We start from the raw sequence: 16,525 nt of genomic DNA, 5'->3' as shown, positions 1-16,525 counted from the left end.
TCTCAGTAGCAGTCTTCTGTGGAGCTCTGGAACATCTGTCTCCTTAATCTACTAGACACGCTGCAGGGAGAAAATTGGTTACCTGCTGTTTTGGCAGACAACTACTGACTCGCACTTCATGATTGCTTTTCTCTCCCGGAGAAGTTTGTTTGAACTACGGGGAAGTAGACCATCCCTGGAAGGGAGACGGTGTGGCGCGAGACAGTCCTGGCAACAGAATGTCTCCCCACTGCCTCATTTGGCTTCAAGGAGCATGAACAGTGCTGCTGTCTGGAGGGAGACAGAAGATGAAAGGAAGGCACCAGAATGTGTCCCATCGTGGAGCATTTCTTATGTCTCTCCAGCTGGGCAAACACAGAGTTGCAGCTGATCAATTCCCTCACTCTTCTTCCTGGTACACCCTTCTCACCCTGTGTCGTTGTTGCTTACATGTTTTTTCTGATGTATTTCTGGGGAAAAAAATCTCCATCCCTTGAGTCTGACTATCTTTTTCTGAGGAAAGATACTTTGCTAAAATTTTTAACTAAATGGAGTTCCTTATAATGGTATTTTATTTCTAATAGATGGCCTTTAGATGATGTGACTGATTGGTTTGGCAGAGTATTGTTTTTCCATGAACTTTTGTAGTTGGTTCTTTGTAACCAGCTTCTGTTTTTATTAGAGAACTGGCTAATTATATATTTTATATATATATATAGCCAGTTCATATACATATATAAGTTGATACAGCAGCCCAAAAAAGTACCAAGAACTGTGAATTCAGACTTGGCTGAAATGTCATTTTGGAAGTTCCTTAGGACTAACAGTTTTGTAGACAGGGTGGAAATTTGTAAAGGATTTCTTTTTTTGCAGTTGTTGAATGTAATAATAAATAATAATAGCATAATGGCAGGCTATGTTGTAGACTAGTTTAATGACAAAATCAACAAAACAAAAAAGAAGTCAAAAGCTCAAAACACTGTTTACAATCTCAAATTCAAGGCTTACTTATAAAACATAAATGGAGAGAGAGAGGCTGGAATTGTGACAGACTATAGCGCTTGTTTATCTTGTTTATCTGTTAATCATTGCCATACTGATTTTAATATTATTTCAAGACTGAATAATTCAGGGAGCGAGATTCTGAAAATGTTTATGAGTTTTAACTCAGAAGCCCTTCTAAAAGGTTTAGAGATCATAATTGTTATTAAACTCCTTTAACGTCTTTTAAAACCTTCTCCATGTTCAAGCACTCTCTGTGTTATTAGCGACTGACTACTTCTATAACGCAAACTGTTTTATATGTCGAGAGTGCCTAAGGCCCATCTTGCATATAAATTTCTCTTTATTTCCTAATTGGTGCAAATACTTCTAGTTTTCAGTAAAAATGGTGGTAATATCTGTCACCACTGAACCACTGCTTCTCTAAAAGCCAGGAGGAGTGAAGGAGGAGCTGGGGGCTTTGGTCAGAAGTAGGAATAAGGACATGCATGGAAGCCAGTAATGCCCTTCCATTGAGTGACTCCAGCTAATAAAAAGGTGGTACATGTTGCATTTCCCAGTGCTAGCAGGAATGAGTTTTGATATTTAATTTCCTTCAGACTCTCTTTAGGTAGTGTGACTAATAGGTCTTCTATATTCATAATCCTTTTTAATGTAATTTCTTTAAGATTGTTTTCTGTAGCTGGTTTGGAAGTAAACAGTTTATGGAGAGTTGTTTACCTAAGCATGTCTTGTTATTAAGTCTCATTATTAACATGTGCCATACACCTCAGATGTGCTAAGTTAATAGTTAAAAGTATGCTAATTCATACAGCATTGTCATGAGTAAATGTCTGTAAATAAATATCTGCAGTGAATATTATAAATTCATATTTTAAATGAATGCATTCTAAATGGGTAAGAAGAAACTGTCAGTTGAATTAAGGTGAAAATTTACTTTTGAAGTAACTATTTGAAATTCTAAATTTGCACTATAACTCTTTCCAATCTAAAAAAAGACATTGAAAGAGGTGGTGGGAAAGGTAGGAGAGGAAAGGTGTGACTGGCTTTGTTGCCAATTACTGAAAGTAATTTTTTAACTAGATCAAATAAATTCAGAAGCCTAAGTAAAGAATCGTTGGCTTGGGAGTGTGGTGTATTTGTGGACATGTCTGGTGTCAATTCTCATCCTTGTTGTGGTTTAACCTGGAAGGCAGCAAAATACCACATAGCCATTCACTTACTCCCTCCCCAGCAGCGGAACAGAGGAAAGAATCAGGGGAAAAAAAAAAGTAAAACTTGCGGGTTAAGATAAAGACAGCGTAATAGGAAAGAAAAGGGGAAAAAAATACACGAAGCAAGTGATGCACAATGCAATTGCTCACCAACCACTGACCGATGCCCAGTCAGTCCCTAAACAGTAGCCAACCACCCCCCACCCCCACTTTTATAGTTCAGTGTGATGCTGTAGGGTATGAGACACTCCTTTGGCCAGCCTGGGCCAGCTGTCCTGGCTGTGTCCCCTCCCAGCTCCTGGGGCACCCCCAGCCTCCTCCTGGCAGGGCTGCACGAGGAGTTGAAAAGGCCTTGGTTCCTTCCACTGCTCTGCAACAACTAAAACATCGGAGTGTTATCAGCATTATTCTCATCCGACGTCCAAAACACAGCACCATACTAGACACTTGAAAGAAAATTAACTCTATTCCAACCAAATCCAGGACATCATTTAGATAAATTAGTAGCTAATATTTAGAAAGCCTAAAATGTTAAGTGTTTCATAAATGCAATGAAACTTCTTCTAAATGTCCTCTTACATGTGACAAGAATGAGTAGCTCTACCAAGGGAGTGTCTTGAACAAAATATTTTTAGGGCATTTGGCAGCAGTGCTTTAGACTAGCATTCCTAGTTCTTTTGCTCTTCAGGAAAGTCTTCTGTAACTTGTTTCACTCAGACATTCGTGAAGGTTGGGACCCCAGCAGTGCAAATGTTTGCTTTAGATATGATGCAAAAAGCAATTTTAAGGAAGAATCTGTAATAATGGGGAGAACTAAACACCATAATAATGGAAAGCGTAAGACAGGGACACTCTTGTATTACATACGTGAACAAGAAAAATTCTGTTGAGCTCTGGATGTTTTAATATGCTGTAACTATATATAAAATTTTGGACATGAAGAGGAAGTGCTACTGTGGATAAATTAGAAACTATTTTTTTTCTAGTATCACTGTAAATGAAAGTGTTAGTACAGTGAATCACCTCAGGATTACTTTATTTCCATGAATGACATAGAAAATACAATTGAAATTATTTATCCAATACTGAGACCTTTAAACAGAGAACTTTCATCTTCTATAGAATACATTTAAATACATGGTTTAGAAAAAACTGTTAACATTTCAAAACTAAGACAATCTTTTATTATATGTCTATGAAAATGAAGTGTTAGGTAGTCACAATTCATAATAGAATCAAGCTTCATTTTTTCTACACAAGCTTCGTACTTTGGAAACATAATCGTCTTTTTGGTTCTGTTTATTCATGGAGGGAAAGGTAGTAATTTGTTATGATTATGAATCACACATGCACAAAAGAAGCTGTGTATTCCTATGGCTTTTTTTTTTTTTTCTCATTTAAGACCAATTTTAAATTATGTCTATTTTTAAACTTCTGTCTGCAAATACTAAATAGCCCTATTTTTTATGGTTCTATGGTTAGCACAATACTGACTCAGAGTAGTCGCTGTGGCTGATGTTGGTAGTAAGTAAACAATGTCCACAGTAATAAATGTTTGAAGGAACAAGACTCTTGTATTATAAATTGTTTTGGAATAACACTACATACTCCATAAGAATAGGTCAGTGAAGTTTTTTTTTTTGTTTGTTTGTTTTTTTGTTTGTTTTTTTAGTTTGGCAGCCTTTATGCACACCACTGTATTTATTAGCTCGCAATTACACTATTGGTGATGCAGAAATAAGAGTAATTGCATGGGACAAATAAATCATTTTCACCCATATATAACTTCCATATATTAAAATCGTCACAGAATGAAAGCAGGGCTGGCACATTTTCAAGAAAAACAATTATGGTATATAAAAAGTTCTGTCTTCTTCCTTATTTTTTTCCTCAAGCCTAAAGTTAGCAGAGAAGGTTTGATAGGGGTCTGCAATTGATTCATTTGTTAAAAGCTATTGTAAATGATTCAGGCTTTGAGAAAAAAAAAGTCTTGTCAAAGTGCCCGGAAGCCAAGAGAGTTAAGTTGCTGCTTAGTTCTGCTTCTAGGCTAATGACAACAGCAGCTTTGGGAATCACCTATTTCTGCTTCTAGTCTCTGTAATGTGAATGTTCAAAGTGGCTTATGTCATTATGTCATCAACTTCATGTCAAAGAGACATGCTTCAAAACAGGTACTGGGACTGAGCACACTGCTTAAGCAGAACAATAATATTTGTCCATTTTCTTTTCTGCCTTTCCATTTTACGTGTTTTAGTCAAACTAAATGTGTATAGTATCTTACTTTTGACAGAAATGTGTACTGCTGTCTAAAATATCACCTGTTAGCAATTTATATCTTTGTGACTTGAAGTGGAAATCTTGTTATGTATCAAAACATCAAATAACATTATGAAAGAAATGAAGCGCAGTATTACTTTGGTTGCCTCCATAATACAGATTTTTTCTTTTTTCCTTTTTTTTTTTTCCTAAAATATCTATGATTTTTAAAAGATCAAAAGTAATATTTCAGGCTGGTGGCCAATCACTAGTGGGGTTCCCCAGGTGTCCACTTTAGGGCCAGTTCTCTTTGATGTTTTCAAAAATGACTTGGGTGTAGGACTTGAAGGCGTTTTGAATAAGTTTGTAGATGATACTAAATTAGGAGGAGCTGTTGACTCCCTTGAGGGCAGAGAAGCCTTGCAGAGAGATCTTGACAAATTGGGGGGATGGGCAATCACCAGCCACATGAAGTTCAACAAGAACAAGTGCCAGATTCTGCACCCGGGAAGGGGCAATTCTGGCTATACATACAGACTGTGGGATGAGAGCCTGGAAAGCAGCCCTGCAAGAAAGGGATCTGTGGGTTCTGGTTGACAACAAGTGGAAAGCGAGTCAACAGAGTGCCCTGGCAGCCAAAAGGGCAACCCGTGTCCTAGGGTGCATCAGGCACAGCACTGCTAGCTGGTCGAGATTGTCCTGCTCTGCTCTGCTCTGGTACAGCCTCACCTCAAGCACTGTGTGCAGTTTTGGGTGCCACAATATAAGAAGATGGTGAAGGGTCTAGAGGGAAAGATGTCTGAGAGGTGGCTGAGATCACTTGATTTGTTCAGCCCAGAGCAGAGCAGACTGAGGGGAGGCCTCATGGCACCTGCAGCTTCCTCACAAGGGGCAGGTGCTGAGTTCTGCTCTCTGGGGACAGCGACAGGACCCGAGGGAATGGCATGGAGCTGCCACAGGGGAGGTTCAGGCTGGGTGTTAGGGAAAGGTTCTTCACCTAGTTGGTGGTCAGGCACTAGAACAGGCTCCCCAGGGAAGTGGTTGTAGCACCAAGCCTGACGGAGTTCAAGAAGCATTTGGGCAATGCTCTCAGGCATAGTATTTGTTTTTTTGGGTGGTGCTGTGTGTAGGAGTTGGAACTTGTGGGTCCCTTCCAACTCAGGATATTCTATGATTCTATGATTCTTATGTAGCTTCCAGTGACTTTGGATGATACTTATTACAATGCGTATGTATTTACTATTTTATTTCTTCTTAGATATTTCATTGATCATAACACAGAAGAAGATAGGTATTTCACCATTGATGCTAATACTGGGACCATTAAGACTGCCAAGATCTTTGACAGAGAGGAAACACCTTGGTACAACATCACAGTGGCTGCTTCTGAGATAGGTAAAGAACGTATGTGGTACATAGTATTAAAAAAAAAAAAAAAAAAGCCTATGTGATTCCACCTATGTAAATTTATCATGTTTTTCTTTATGTGGTAGAAGGATGCCTTTTTACCCAGGAACAGTTCCAGGCAGTCAGCGGCCTAAAATGAACAGTTTGTCCTATTTGTTTATCATACTTTTATATATCTTAGAAGACAACACTGTATAGCACTGTTTGAGAAATTCATCCTTTCTTATCTACGATTAATTTTTGTTAAATATGCCAATATTAATTTATTTATATCTGTCAGGTGTCTAGCAGTTGCTGATTGACAAGTTGAATGTCTGGCTTTTTACTAGGCAAATTTTCAAGTAAAGATACAATAAATATATCCCTATGCATTCAAAAGGCCTCAAAGTCTGATGAATTTCCATTGCCTCAGACAACCCCTCAAACAGTCAAAAAATGTCTATGTAGTCCCAGACAGACATTTTTATATGAGGTAGGGACAATTTTTAAGAAATGAAGAATTCTGGTAACCTTTCTATTAGAGTCCTTACTTTGACGCAAAGTTTTAGAGGTTAAAAAAATAAAAATCAATGAACTAGATGAAAAAAAGAAAAATCCCATGTTGGATCAATAAATCCAGTCTTGCTGAGTACTCTTAGTGATGCCATCATTCAGTGGAAAGTGATTTTGATCAAAACTGTGAACTTCTTATTTTTATTTTATTTTATTTTATTTTATTTTGGTTTGGTTTGTTTTGTTTTGATTTATTTATTTATTCCAGCATTGTCAGATGACACTTTACAGGTTTTACTTATAACAAGTGCCACTGACATAAGTGAGACCCCTCTGCTTTCATCTGTTTCATCTCCAGGTTGAAGCATAATCTGTTCTGCCATTACATTGCTAGCACATACTACAGAATTAATAGCATGTACATATTTTATAAGGACAACAAATTGTTTTTGATTATTGCACTTGCTGTTGCAACTGAGTTTACATTTTGAAATAAATAAATTTCTACAGTAAATAGTAATATCTAGAGTTTTATGGTTAGCCCTTTGTAAAAGGTAACCACTGCACCTCAGTGTGCTTGACAGTGTATTTGTATATCTGTTATTTCAGTGCAGCATGAAATTAAATATAATTTAGGCCTAATCATAAGTAGGTGCATAGTAAGTGGTAGTTTTAATTAAGATTTAAAAGCCACATTGGGACATACTAAAAACAGGCATAGTCACTAGGCTTTTTGGGAAAACATCTCAATACGATTATTTGCAGAAATAAATCTCAATAGCATTAAACTGAAATGTAGCTTTCTGGTCTAGTTATTTCATATAGTCAAGTGAGTGGTAGTTCACATACCATGCTGAGAAAGGTTATATTTATAACTAAAAGAAAGCTGTATGAATAATGAGGATGAAATACTTTTTTTTTTTTTTTTTTTTTTCCTAAGGCAGCCTGCTTAGAATTCTCCATTCAAGGTGTTATTTGCTACAGGAATACACAGGTCTTGCTTTTTCCCTTGTGTTGCATTTGTTACTGTTACAGTTGGGGTTGGGAAGATAAGTAAGTATATGACATCAACTTGAATAACAATTCATTTATGAAAAATGGAAGAGAGAACAGTGAGGAAGAGATAGACAGCAGACAGGTGACAAGCAGCCTAAAAGCAGACAGCTTTTCTTTGTGTCTGCTTCTTTGCCCATTTTCTTATATATACTAAATTGGAAATTATAACACTGCTATAGTTTTCCAAATCCTTTATGGAATCAATAATTGGATCTATATTTTGTGCATACAGCATGAAGGCCAGAACCCTTAAGTACTATCTATTGCATAGCTAAAGCCTTTTATGGCATTCATTTTCAAGTCCATGCACAAGGCATGGAACTAAGACTGAAGCTGAAAAATAAGTGGAGCACTATGACCAAAATGTGTTTTAGGTGTGAGAGTGGTATTCTTCAAATTCACCTGGTGTTGAAGAAGGCATTTGTAGCTTTAGCCCAGAGAAGTTTTGGATACCCCATCCCTGAAGGTATTCGAGACTAGGCTGGACAAGGCCCTGGGCAACCTGAGCCAGTGGGTGGCATCCCTGCCCATGGAACTGGGTGATTTTTATGGTCCCTTCCAACCCAAGCCATTCTATGAGTCTATGATTCTGACACCATTTGCTTAACCAGGAACACAGAATCTGCAAAGCCCAGAAAGAATGTACTGCTTCAAGAATAAGAGGTGTTCTGTGGAAGTAAAGTTATCGTTAGGCATTGGAATAGGTTGTCTAGGGAAGTTTAGGCATTGGAATAGGTTGTCCAGGGAAGTGGTTGAGTCACCATCCCTGGAGGTCTTTAAAAGATGTTTAGATTTAGAGCTTAGTGATATGGTTTAGTGGAGGACTTGTTAGTGTTAGGTCAGAGATTGGACTAGGTGATCTTGGAGGTCTCTTCCAACCTAGATGATTCTGTGATTCTGTGATACTAATTAGTTTCTTGAAGTGTTTTCCTCTTTTTACTTAGCACCACACATTAGTGACAGAATTCTGTTTCTGCTGATCATACTTCTAGTATTCTACTTGTAGATGTGCTTCTTTTATACAAAGGAAATTTAGAAGCAACATCATATTTCTAGCTTCAAATTAATGATATCTACATGTTTCACCCATATTGTTTCTGAACCCTTCCTAAAATGTTTACTTTCACAGTTAGTTTCAGTGTGTGAAATGCACTCAGCATTGGTCGAATGTCCCCTGTGAAATCAGTGGAAGCTGCACCACTTTCCTCTGTGGAATAATGTTGACATAATGATCAGTGATTTTTCTGTTTGCCTAAAGCACAACAGTGTTCACTGCAGGGAGAATGGGACAATCCTTTTTCTCTTTGACATGCACTGTTCTTCAACAGCGGCATACAGTGAATGGAAGCAGTGGGATTTTGTTGTCCAGAGCATGCCATTGAAGCTGTTCCTTTGATTGTTTCAGTACTAGCACTTCCTGAAAACTCCTTGTGGCATTAAGGAATAAGAAATATATTAAAATAATACTGTGTTTTGTATTGAAGGAACTACAGACTCTTTGGGGTGTGGGGAAAGATTGAAAGTTGTTGGTAATAGGATTTAAAAATACAGTTTCACTTAGAATTATTCATATTTCATTAGCTTGTTAGAATTCTTTGAAAGAGTTTATAAAGGAGTTTTTGGAAAAGGGAGGGGATACGATTTACTGGGCTCTGTTAAAGGCTTTTGATCAACTCTTTTGAGTAATGGAAATAGGAAAACACAGAGCAAGGATGAGATATTTTGAGTAATGGAAATAGGAAAACACAGAGCAAGGATGAGATATTTTGAGGAATGATGTGCAATCCATCAATTAGAAGTCTTTGTAATTGTATTATATGTAAAATGAGCAACAAGTTATTAAGTGAGATTCACAAGTTATGCCTCTACTAAAATTTAAGGAAGACTTTGAGAAGCTCACATAAGAAAAAAGGCATTGAATTATGGGATAGATAAATGAACAGTGAGGTAGATTGAAAACTGTCTAAAATGGCAGGCACAAAGGGTGCTGATCAGGAGCCAATACTGGATGCAGTACTGTTTAATCTCTTCATTAATGACCTGGTTTATGGGACAGAGTGCACTCTCAGCAAGTGTACAAATGACACAAAACTGGGGTAATGGCTGATACTCCATAGGGTTGTGCTTCCCTCCAGAAAGATCTCAACAGACTAGAAAAATGAGTAAACTGGAACTTTATGAAGTTCAATAAAAGGAGTCCAGAACCTGGAGAAGAGTAACCTTATGCATCAGTACATATGGAAGGCTAACTGTCTGGGGAGCAGCTTTTCAGAAAAGGACCTGGGGGTCCTGGTGGACAACAACTTGACCATAAGTCAGCAGTGTGCTCTTGAGTCAGCCAACAACATCCTGCAGTGCATGAGGAAGAGCCGGCAAGTCAAGGGAGGTGATCCTTCACTCTACACAGCACTGGTAAGACCACATCTGGAGAGCTGGGTCCAGGTCTGGGCTCAGCTGTACAAAACAGAAGCGGAGCAGCTGGATCAAGTCCAGTGAAAAAGCATGAAATCATTAAGGGACAGGAGTATCTGTCATACAAAGAGTGGGTGGAAGAACTGGATTTATTCAGCCTTGGGAAGAGAAAACTCAGGGAGTTTTTTACCAATGTGTTTAAATACCTGATGGAGGAAGTAAAGAAGATGAGTAAGAATTCATCTCACTAGTACCCAGTGAAATGAGAAGAGACAATGGGCATAAACAGAAACAAAGAAAATACCACTTAAATGTAAGAAGAAAAAAATTTACTGTGGGGTAGGTCAAACAATGGAACAAGTTGTCAAGGGAGATTGTGAAAGGATACTACATGTGTAGAGCTGTGATACTACAGTGTATTACAAATGAAAATACTTAAGAGACATCATTATATAATCAAATAAAACAAAAATCAAATGGAATCAGATATTGGGGGGAAAAAAAAGAAAGAAAAAAAAGATATTTGTCCATGTTTACATGTCTTCCATATTTGCTTCTCTATGCACATTCCTCATACTGGCTTTAGAAAAAAAGATATCAAAGTGTTGAATTAGAGCAATATCTCATTGGCAAAACATGCTATGCCCTGTGATTTGTTATTGAGAGGATCCCAGAAAAATACAGGTATTAGAAAATCTACATAAAGAAATAATATTCAGAAATATTTTCATAGAGGATCTGTAAACCCTGTTCAGAATTGAAATATGTGAAAAAGCAGGACAGCTTACAAGAATAAGAATTTGCAACAGTACCTTGCAAGAATTATGATAAAAACATTAAAGTCAATGTTCTAATTTTAATATAAACTGTTTTTTTTTTTCCCTCAGTTTTGGTAGAAACAGAAACAATAACATAGAAATGTTATACAGAGGAAAACAGGAAGCACAGAGAGAAATAATTTGTAGCAGGAACATATTAAAAAATGAAATCTTGAATGAATATTGAAAGCACTATAATTGCATAAAATAAATAGATTATTAGACTGAGGTGCAGTTAGATGTTTTCTTTAGGTGCAGAGAGATATTTTCACCTCATATTGCCATCAGTGAACGCCAAGATAAGCTAAAAATTTGCCAGTCCTTTTTTGATGTTTAATGGTAGACTACAGCAAAAAAGGTTTCTCAGTTTTTGTTAGGATATTAAAATCTGTGTTACTGATAGCACTATGTAAGACAGTCATACGGAGAATGAGAACTGAAGATGGAATGAAGGTGTAAAATAAACAGAATAAACCTGTTAATGTACTTAAAGGTACACTGATTTATTTTGCAAGAAGTGAACAAGATTTTATGAGAAGCAAAATCAAAATCCAAAAACACACAATTCAATTTTTTTCTGTTTTGAAATACATGAAAACAACATATGCATTGCCTGAAGGAAATAAGTCTATGCAGTAATATCTTCCTAGCATATAGCATTGAAAGAATTAGAAAAGAGCAAGAACTGATGACATTTTATTTTCTCACTTCAAACTTTTCCCCATAATCAAGAATATCTTTAGTACTTTGTGTCAAAAAAAAAAAAAAGTAATTAAAATAAATTGAACCCCTTTCAAGTTCTAACAGAAGGTAATATAAGAACAAAGTGCTGTTAGAGTGTTGTAATCTCCTAAACCTTCTGTATGTGGTGGACAGCAGGATGATTTAATGCTAGTGAGTTTGTTGCTGGCTTTGTGTCTTAGTGTTTCCTTGAAGCGAATTTTTCCTTACGCTGAAAACAGATTTTTTTTAGAGTGATTTCTGGTCTGTAATTTTTTCTTCAAAACTAATTTATTTATTTATTTATTCTGACACAACAGAGTACACATAAATAATGAAAATAACTCAGTTTGACATCAGCAGAGGAAAATTTTGTCTTATGTATTGTTTTGCTACATTTGTGATTGTCTCTATAGATACATTACAAAAGCAGACATTATAGTGTTCCCTTAAGGCCAGCACCCATCTCCCACACCTCAAGAAAAATAATCACACTCATTCTTCATTTTTTTACTTCACTTGCATTCTGCCTCCTAGTTCAATTATAGAAGGAGTTTTGGTATTGATAAGAATTACTTTATGTTTTCCAAGAAACAGAATCTGCCACAAAAGTATTTCCTACTTTTAAAATTGAAGTTGATTTTTCAAAAAGCAAAGTCTGTGTTCTACGACTACTTCATTCATGAAGTAATGACAAACTGGATATCTATTATCTTTTTAATGGCAAGATCTAAACACAATATTGGTACCCTATCCACACTCTTCCAATGATGCAGTTTATTTCCAGCCTTGACAAGTTGCCTACTAATGGACCATGAAATTATAATTTCATTTGTAGCAAAATCTCCTATGGCATTCCTACACAATAAGTAAAACCAACACAAAACTCCTTATAAAAACAGTTGTCTTAAGGCAGCTAGTTCTCCATCCTGATCAAGAAGTGATGCTTCTAGTTCAGTGCTTATTTCCCTGTTTATCTCAGTTTAGTCATTGCCTTCGAGGCATGACAAATTTTCTTCTCCTCTGTTTCTTTGGGGAAGGGTATCATGACGATATTCCTATGTTTTCATATGAAGGTATGGCTCATAGGGTATGGCTCTTCCTGAACTCCCTTGGTGTTCCGGTTGGGTGTACATTTAACAAAGTTAATTCCCCGTCTCCCCTGGGCTCTGATACTTGCAATGATGATGGTAGCTATCAGGATGGGTCCCCGAACAAAAGACCATCTTTGGGATCACGTGACATTTTCCCCTTCAGGTTTTGTGAATCAGTACCAGAATTTCCAAATGGACCCATTCACAGAGCCAGTGCAGTTTATGGTGCCCTGATCTACTCAGGAGGTGAGCACCAGTATTGTCTATGAGCTGCGGAATTTTGCTTGCATTAAGGATGAGGGAGTCACCAACTTGAGAGTGCTAAATGTTTTGTCTGCTGCAGTGCTATTATTACTAATAATCCTCTTCTTGTTGCTGCTTCTACTGCTATCATTACTAGGATGATCCAAGAGAAGTAAGTGATGAGTGCCTTTAGGTTTGTGTTCATCAATGAAAAGTCAAATTTTGCTATAACAAAAAAATATTGCCTAGCTAATTTCAGTTAACAGTATTTAAAAGTACCCACTACCTTAAAAGAGCAGAATAGAATGTTACTCTTACGACTAGGTTCTGAATAATTTTCTCATTACCAGAAAATGTACCTTATTGTAATAACACCCTAAACTAAACCCAATATTTTGTGAATATTACTCTCACTTACATAAAAAGCATTCTTTTATCATTTTACTTCTATTTATCTAGTATATTTTATCCTTCCTATGTCTGTATTCTAATATGTCAAAACTAATCTGTATAAGGTAATTGGGATGTATGCCTTCTACTTCTCTTGAAAAAGCACCAGAAAAGATGGATGGTTGAACTTCCCAAATATTGATTTGCCTCAAAAGGTCTTGAAAAGGTGTAAAAATGAGAGGAAAAAAAAAAAGCAGTGATTAAGATCAGTATTTAATATTAATGATGGCAAAGCATAGCCATTTATTATGACCCTAAACTAGGTGAATATTTTTCTGCTAATCATAAAATTTGTAAAATTATTCATTTTCAATCCTTCACCCTGTTAAAATAGTTCAGGCTTACTCTGGATTATATTATTCACTCAGCTTTTTTAGTAAGTGTTACACTGTAGCAATGTAATAACAAAAACACACAAAATATAGTAGACTGTTGATATCAGGACTGTCATTCTCAATGTCTCTCAGGTTCAATTTGTTTTCATAAAGCCTGTGGGAATTTTGTTAATATGAAATAGAAGTCTGGAACAGCAGAAGATGTATTAAAAAGAAGCTTTCTTCTTAAACGGAGGTTTTAATGGTCACCTACATAAATTAATTGAGGAGATGCATCAAGCTTAGAGACTGGCTGTTGATAAGAGCTTCTGCAAGTTCAGAGATGACCTGCTGGTTGAGATGCTGATACTCAATGAAACTGATTTGCTTTACAGATATTTCACAGAATCACGGAATCGTCTAGGTTGGAAGAGACCTCAAGATCATCGAGTCCAACCTCCGACCTAACACTAAGTACTCCACTAAACCATATCGCTAAGCTCTACATCTAAACGTCTTTTAAAGACCTCCAGGGATGGTGACTCCACCACCTCCCTGGGCAGCCCGTTCCAATGCTTAATAACCCTTTCGGTAAAGAAGTACTTCCTAACATCCAACCTAAAACTCCCCTGACGCAACTTTCGCCCATTCCCCCTCGTCCTGTCACCAGGCACGTGGGAGAACAGAACAACCCCCACCTCTCTACAGCCTCCTTTAAGGTAACTGTAGAGAGCGATAAGGTCGCCCCTGAGCCTCCTCTTCTCCAGGCTGAACAAGCCCAGCTCCCTCAGCCGCTCCTCGTAAGACTTGTTCTCCAGACCCCTCACCAGCTTGGTCGCCCTTCTCTGGACTCGCTCGAGCACCTCCATGTCCTTCCTGTAGCGAGGGGCCCAAAACTGAACACAGTACTCAAGGTGCGGCCTCACCAGAGCCGAGTACAGGGGCACAATCACTTCCCTAGACCTGCTGGCCACACTGCTTCTTATACAGGCCAGGATGCTGTTGCCCTTCTTGGCCAGCTGAGCACACTGCTGGCTCATATTCAGCCGACTATCAACCAATACTCCCAGGTCCTTCTCGGCCAGGCAGCTTTCCAACCACTCATCTCCCAGCCTGTAGCTCTGCTTGGGGTTGTTGCGCCCCAGGTGCAGGACCCGGCACTTGGCCTTGTTGAACCTCATACAGTTGACCTCAGCCCATCGGTCCAGCCTATCCAGATCCTCCTGCAGAACCTTCCTACCCTCAAGCAGATCGACACACGCACCCAACTTGGTGTCATCTGCAAACTTACTGAGGGTGCACTCAATCCCCTCATCCAGATCATAGATAAAAATGTTAAAGAGAACTGGCTCTAGTACCGAGCCCTGGGGGACTCCACTAGTGACCGGCCTCCAACTGGATATAAAACTCCATTCACCACGACTCTTTGGGCCTGGCTACCCAGCCAGTTTCTAACCTAACGAAGCATACGCCAGATTTAGTATTCTGGCAGAGGAAATACTTACTCTGGGAAAAATCTCAAGCGTAAGACAGCAAGCCCTAATGTAGGTGAATCAGAACAATGTTTCTGCTTCAGTTATTTCTTAAAACAGTGAGCATTCACTTCAAAAAATCTACTCTTGAGGCATAATGCTAATAGGATACAGAATGGATCTGGCTGATTTGTAATGCACAGGTCTGAAATATATGTCAGCACTGATTATCTCAAAACTGGAAATCTGCCAAACTATTGAAATAAATGTTTCTAATTAACAAAAATACACTACTGAAAGGACCAGTTATCAGAGTATTTTGGGGTGTGCAGGTAAGTTGCACACCTACAATAGACTGGTGTTTGTATTTATTTTACAATAAAACAAAACAAAACACAACCTGAAAAAATATACTTGTAAGGTCCCTCTTAATTCATTCTCATTCTCTTCTCCCTTTATAAACTGTGCTATCGTCTTGCATAGATATTGATGTAGTATACATAATCTGACAAACCTCAAGACTGTTTGGTAAGTAGTATTAATACTTCCCTTATTAGCATTTTGGAATGTCAGTATGGAAATTTGCCTGTAAAGGTCAAAGATCCTATAATGTAACTGCTTCCAGAAATATACTAATCATTCCCTGCATTCTTTTGAATTGGTAAGAAAAATATGAATTCCTTGTACTGCAGAACAGCTGCAGAAAAAAATATAGGTAAACTCTCTGAATCTCCATGAAGTCTCTGGGAAAATTATGCAAATTTAACAGAGTGGATTAGGACTGCACTGTATAGCAGTGACAACCATACAAGAGGGTGCTGTTCAGGATGGGGAAAGGGGTGTGACATACTTTACTAAAAGAAAGGTAATTGTCTGTCTTTTACCACATAGTGGAATAAAACATTTGACTTTCCTTCCATTCTAAACATTCCAGACCAACAGAAAGTTCACTGTCTCTGGAACCTTTTGCCCTGTGCTCTTCCTGCTTTCTTGCCCTGTTCCTCCTATTATTATTCCCAATTACAGGTTTGAGGATGGGCCTGCTTTGAGTGGGGGGTCTGGACCAGTGACCTCCAGAGGTCCATTTCAACTAAGATTTTTCAGTGATGCTATGAATACCTAGTAGTCACAAATTATTTTGCCATCTGGCGAAAGCTTCTTCTGGCTTTTTCTGGTGTTAAAATCTGTGTTGCCTTCACTGTAGCTTATGAAGCCACTCCCAAATGGGTTTATTCTTCCTTAATCCTTTACTATGATCTCTGCCTTTTCTCTCCTTACTATGCTTTTGTGTGCTCTCCTTTTCTTTGTGTCCTTCCCATACTTTCTAGTTTACACACTGACCAGACTACGTGCTAGAGCCTCCCAGTCTCAAGAACAAGACTCCTTTGAGTTATAGATTATCTCTAGATCTAGATTGCAAGATATCATGTCCTGTAATTGTAATTAGAGGATTAGGATTTTTGTAATTAGGATTTTTGTAATTGGATTATCTGATAGCATTGACAGAGCAAGCTATCTAAATGATATTGTAAGCTATATTTTAGTGAGCAATAAAAACTCTTCAATCTTTATTGCTTTGTGCTGTTCTACACAATC

General features: G+C 37.7%; 1 protein-coding gene across 2 annotated transcripts in view; it reads left to right on the top strand.

Moving 5' to 3' along the window:
- Nucleotides 1-16,525, top strand: part of CDH18 (cadherin 18) — a 188,125-nt gene that overhangs the window by 149,422 nt on the left and 22,178 nt on the right. Inside the window, exons 7-8 of one of the 2 annotated variants that reach the window (XM_050708724.1) lie at nucleotides 5,710-5,859; nucleotides 12,614-12,696. In XM_050708724.1, coding sequence (XP_050564681.1) covers nucleotides 5,710-5,859; nucleotides 12,614-12,696 — 233 coding nt within the window. The remainder of the gene's footprint in view (nucleotides 1-5,709; nucleotides 5,860-12,613; nucleotides 12,697-16,525) is intronic. The other variant, XM_035561665.1, reaches the window with a different exon arrangement.

This window comes from Cygnus atratus, chromosome 2 (genome assembly GCF_013377495.2).
Source record: "Cygnus atratus isolate AKBS03 ecotype Queensland, Australia chromosome 2, CAtr_DNAZoo_HiC_assembly, whole genome shotgun sequence".
In the NCBI taxonomy this organism is placed as follows: domain Eukaryota; kingdom Metazoa; phylum Chordata; class Aves; order Anseriformes; family Anatidae; genus Cygnus; species Cygnus atratus.
The sequence above is the reverse complement of the archived record's forward strand: the minus strand, read 5'-3'. Positions and strand labels throughout refer to the sequence as shown.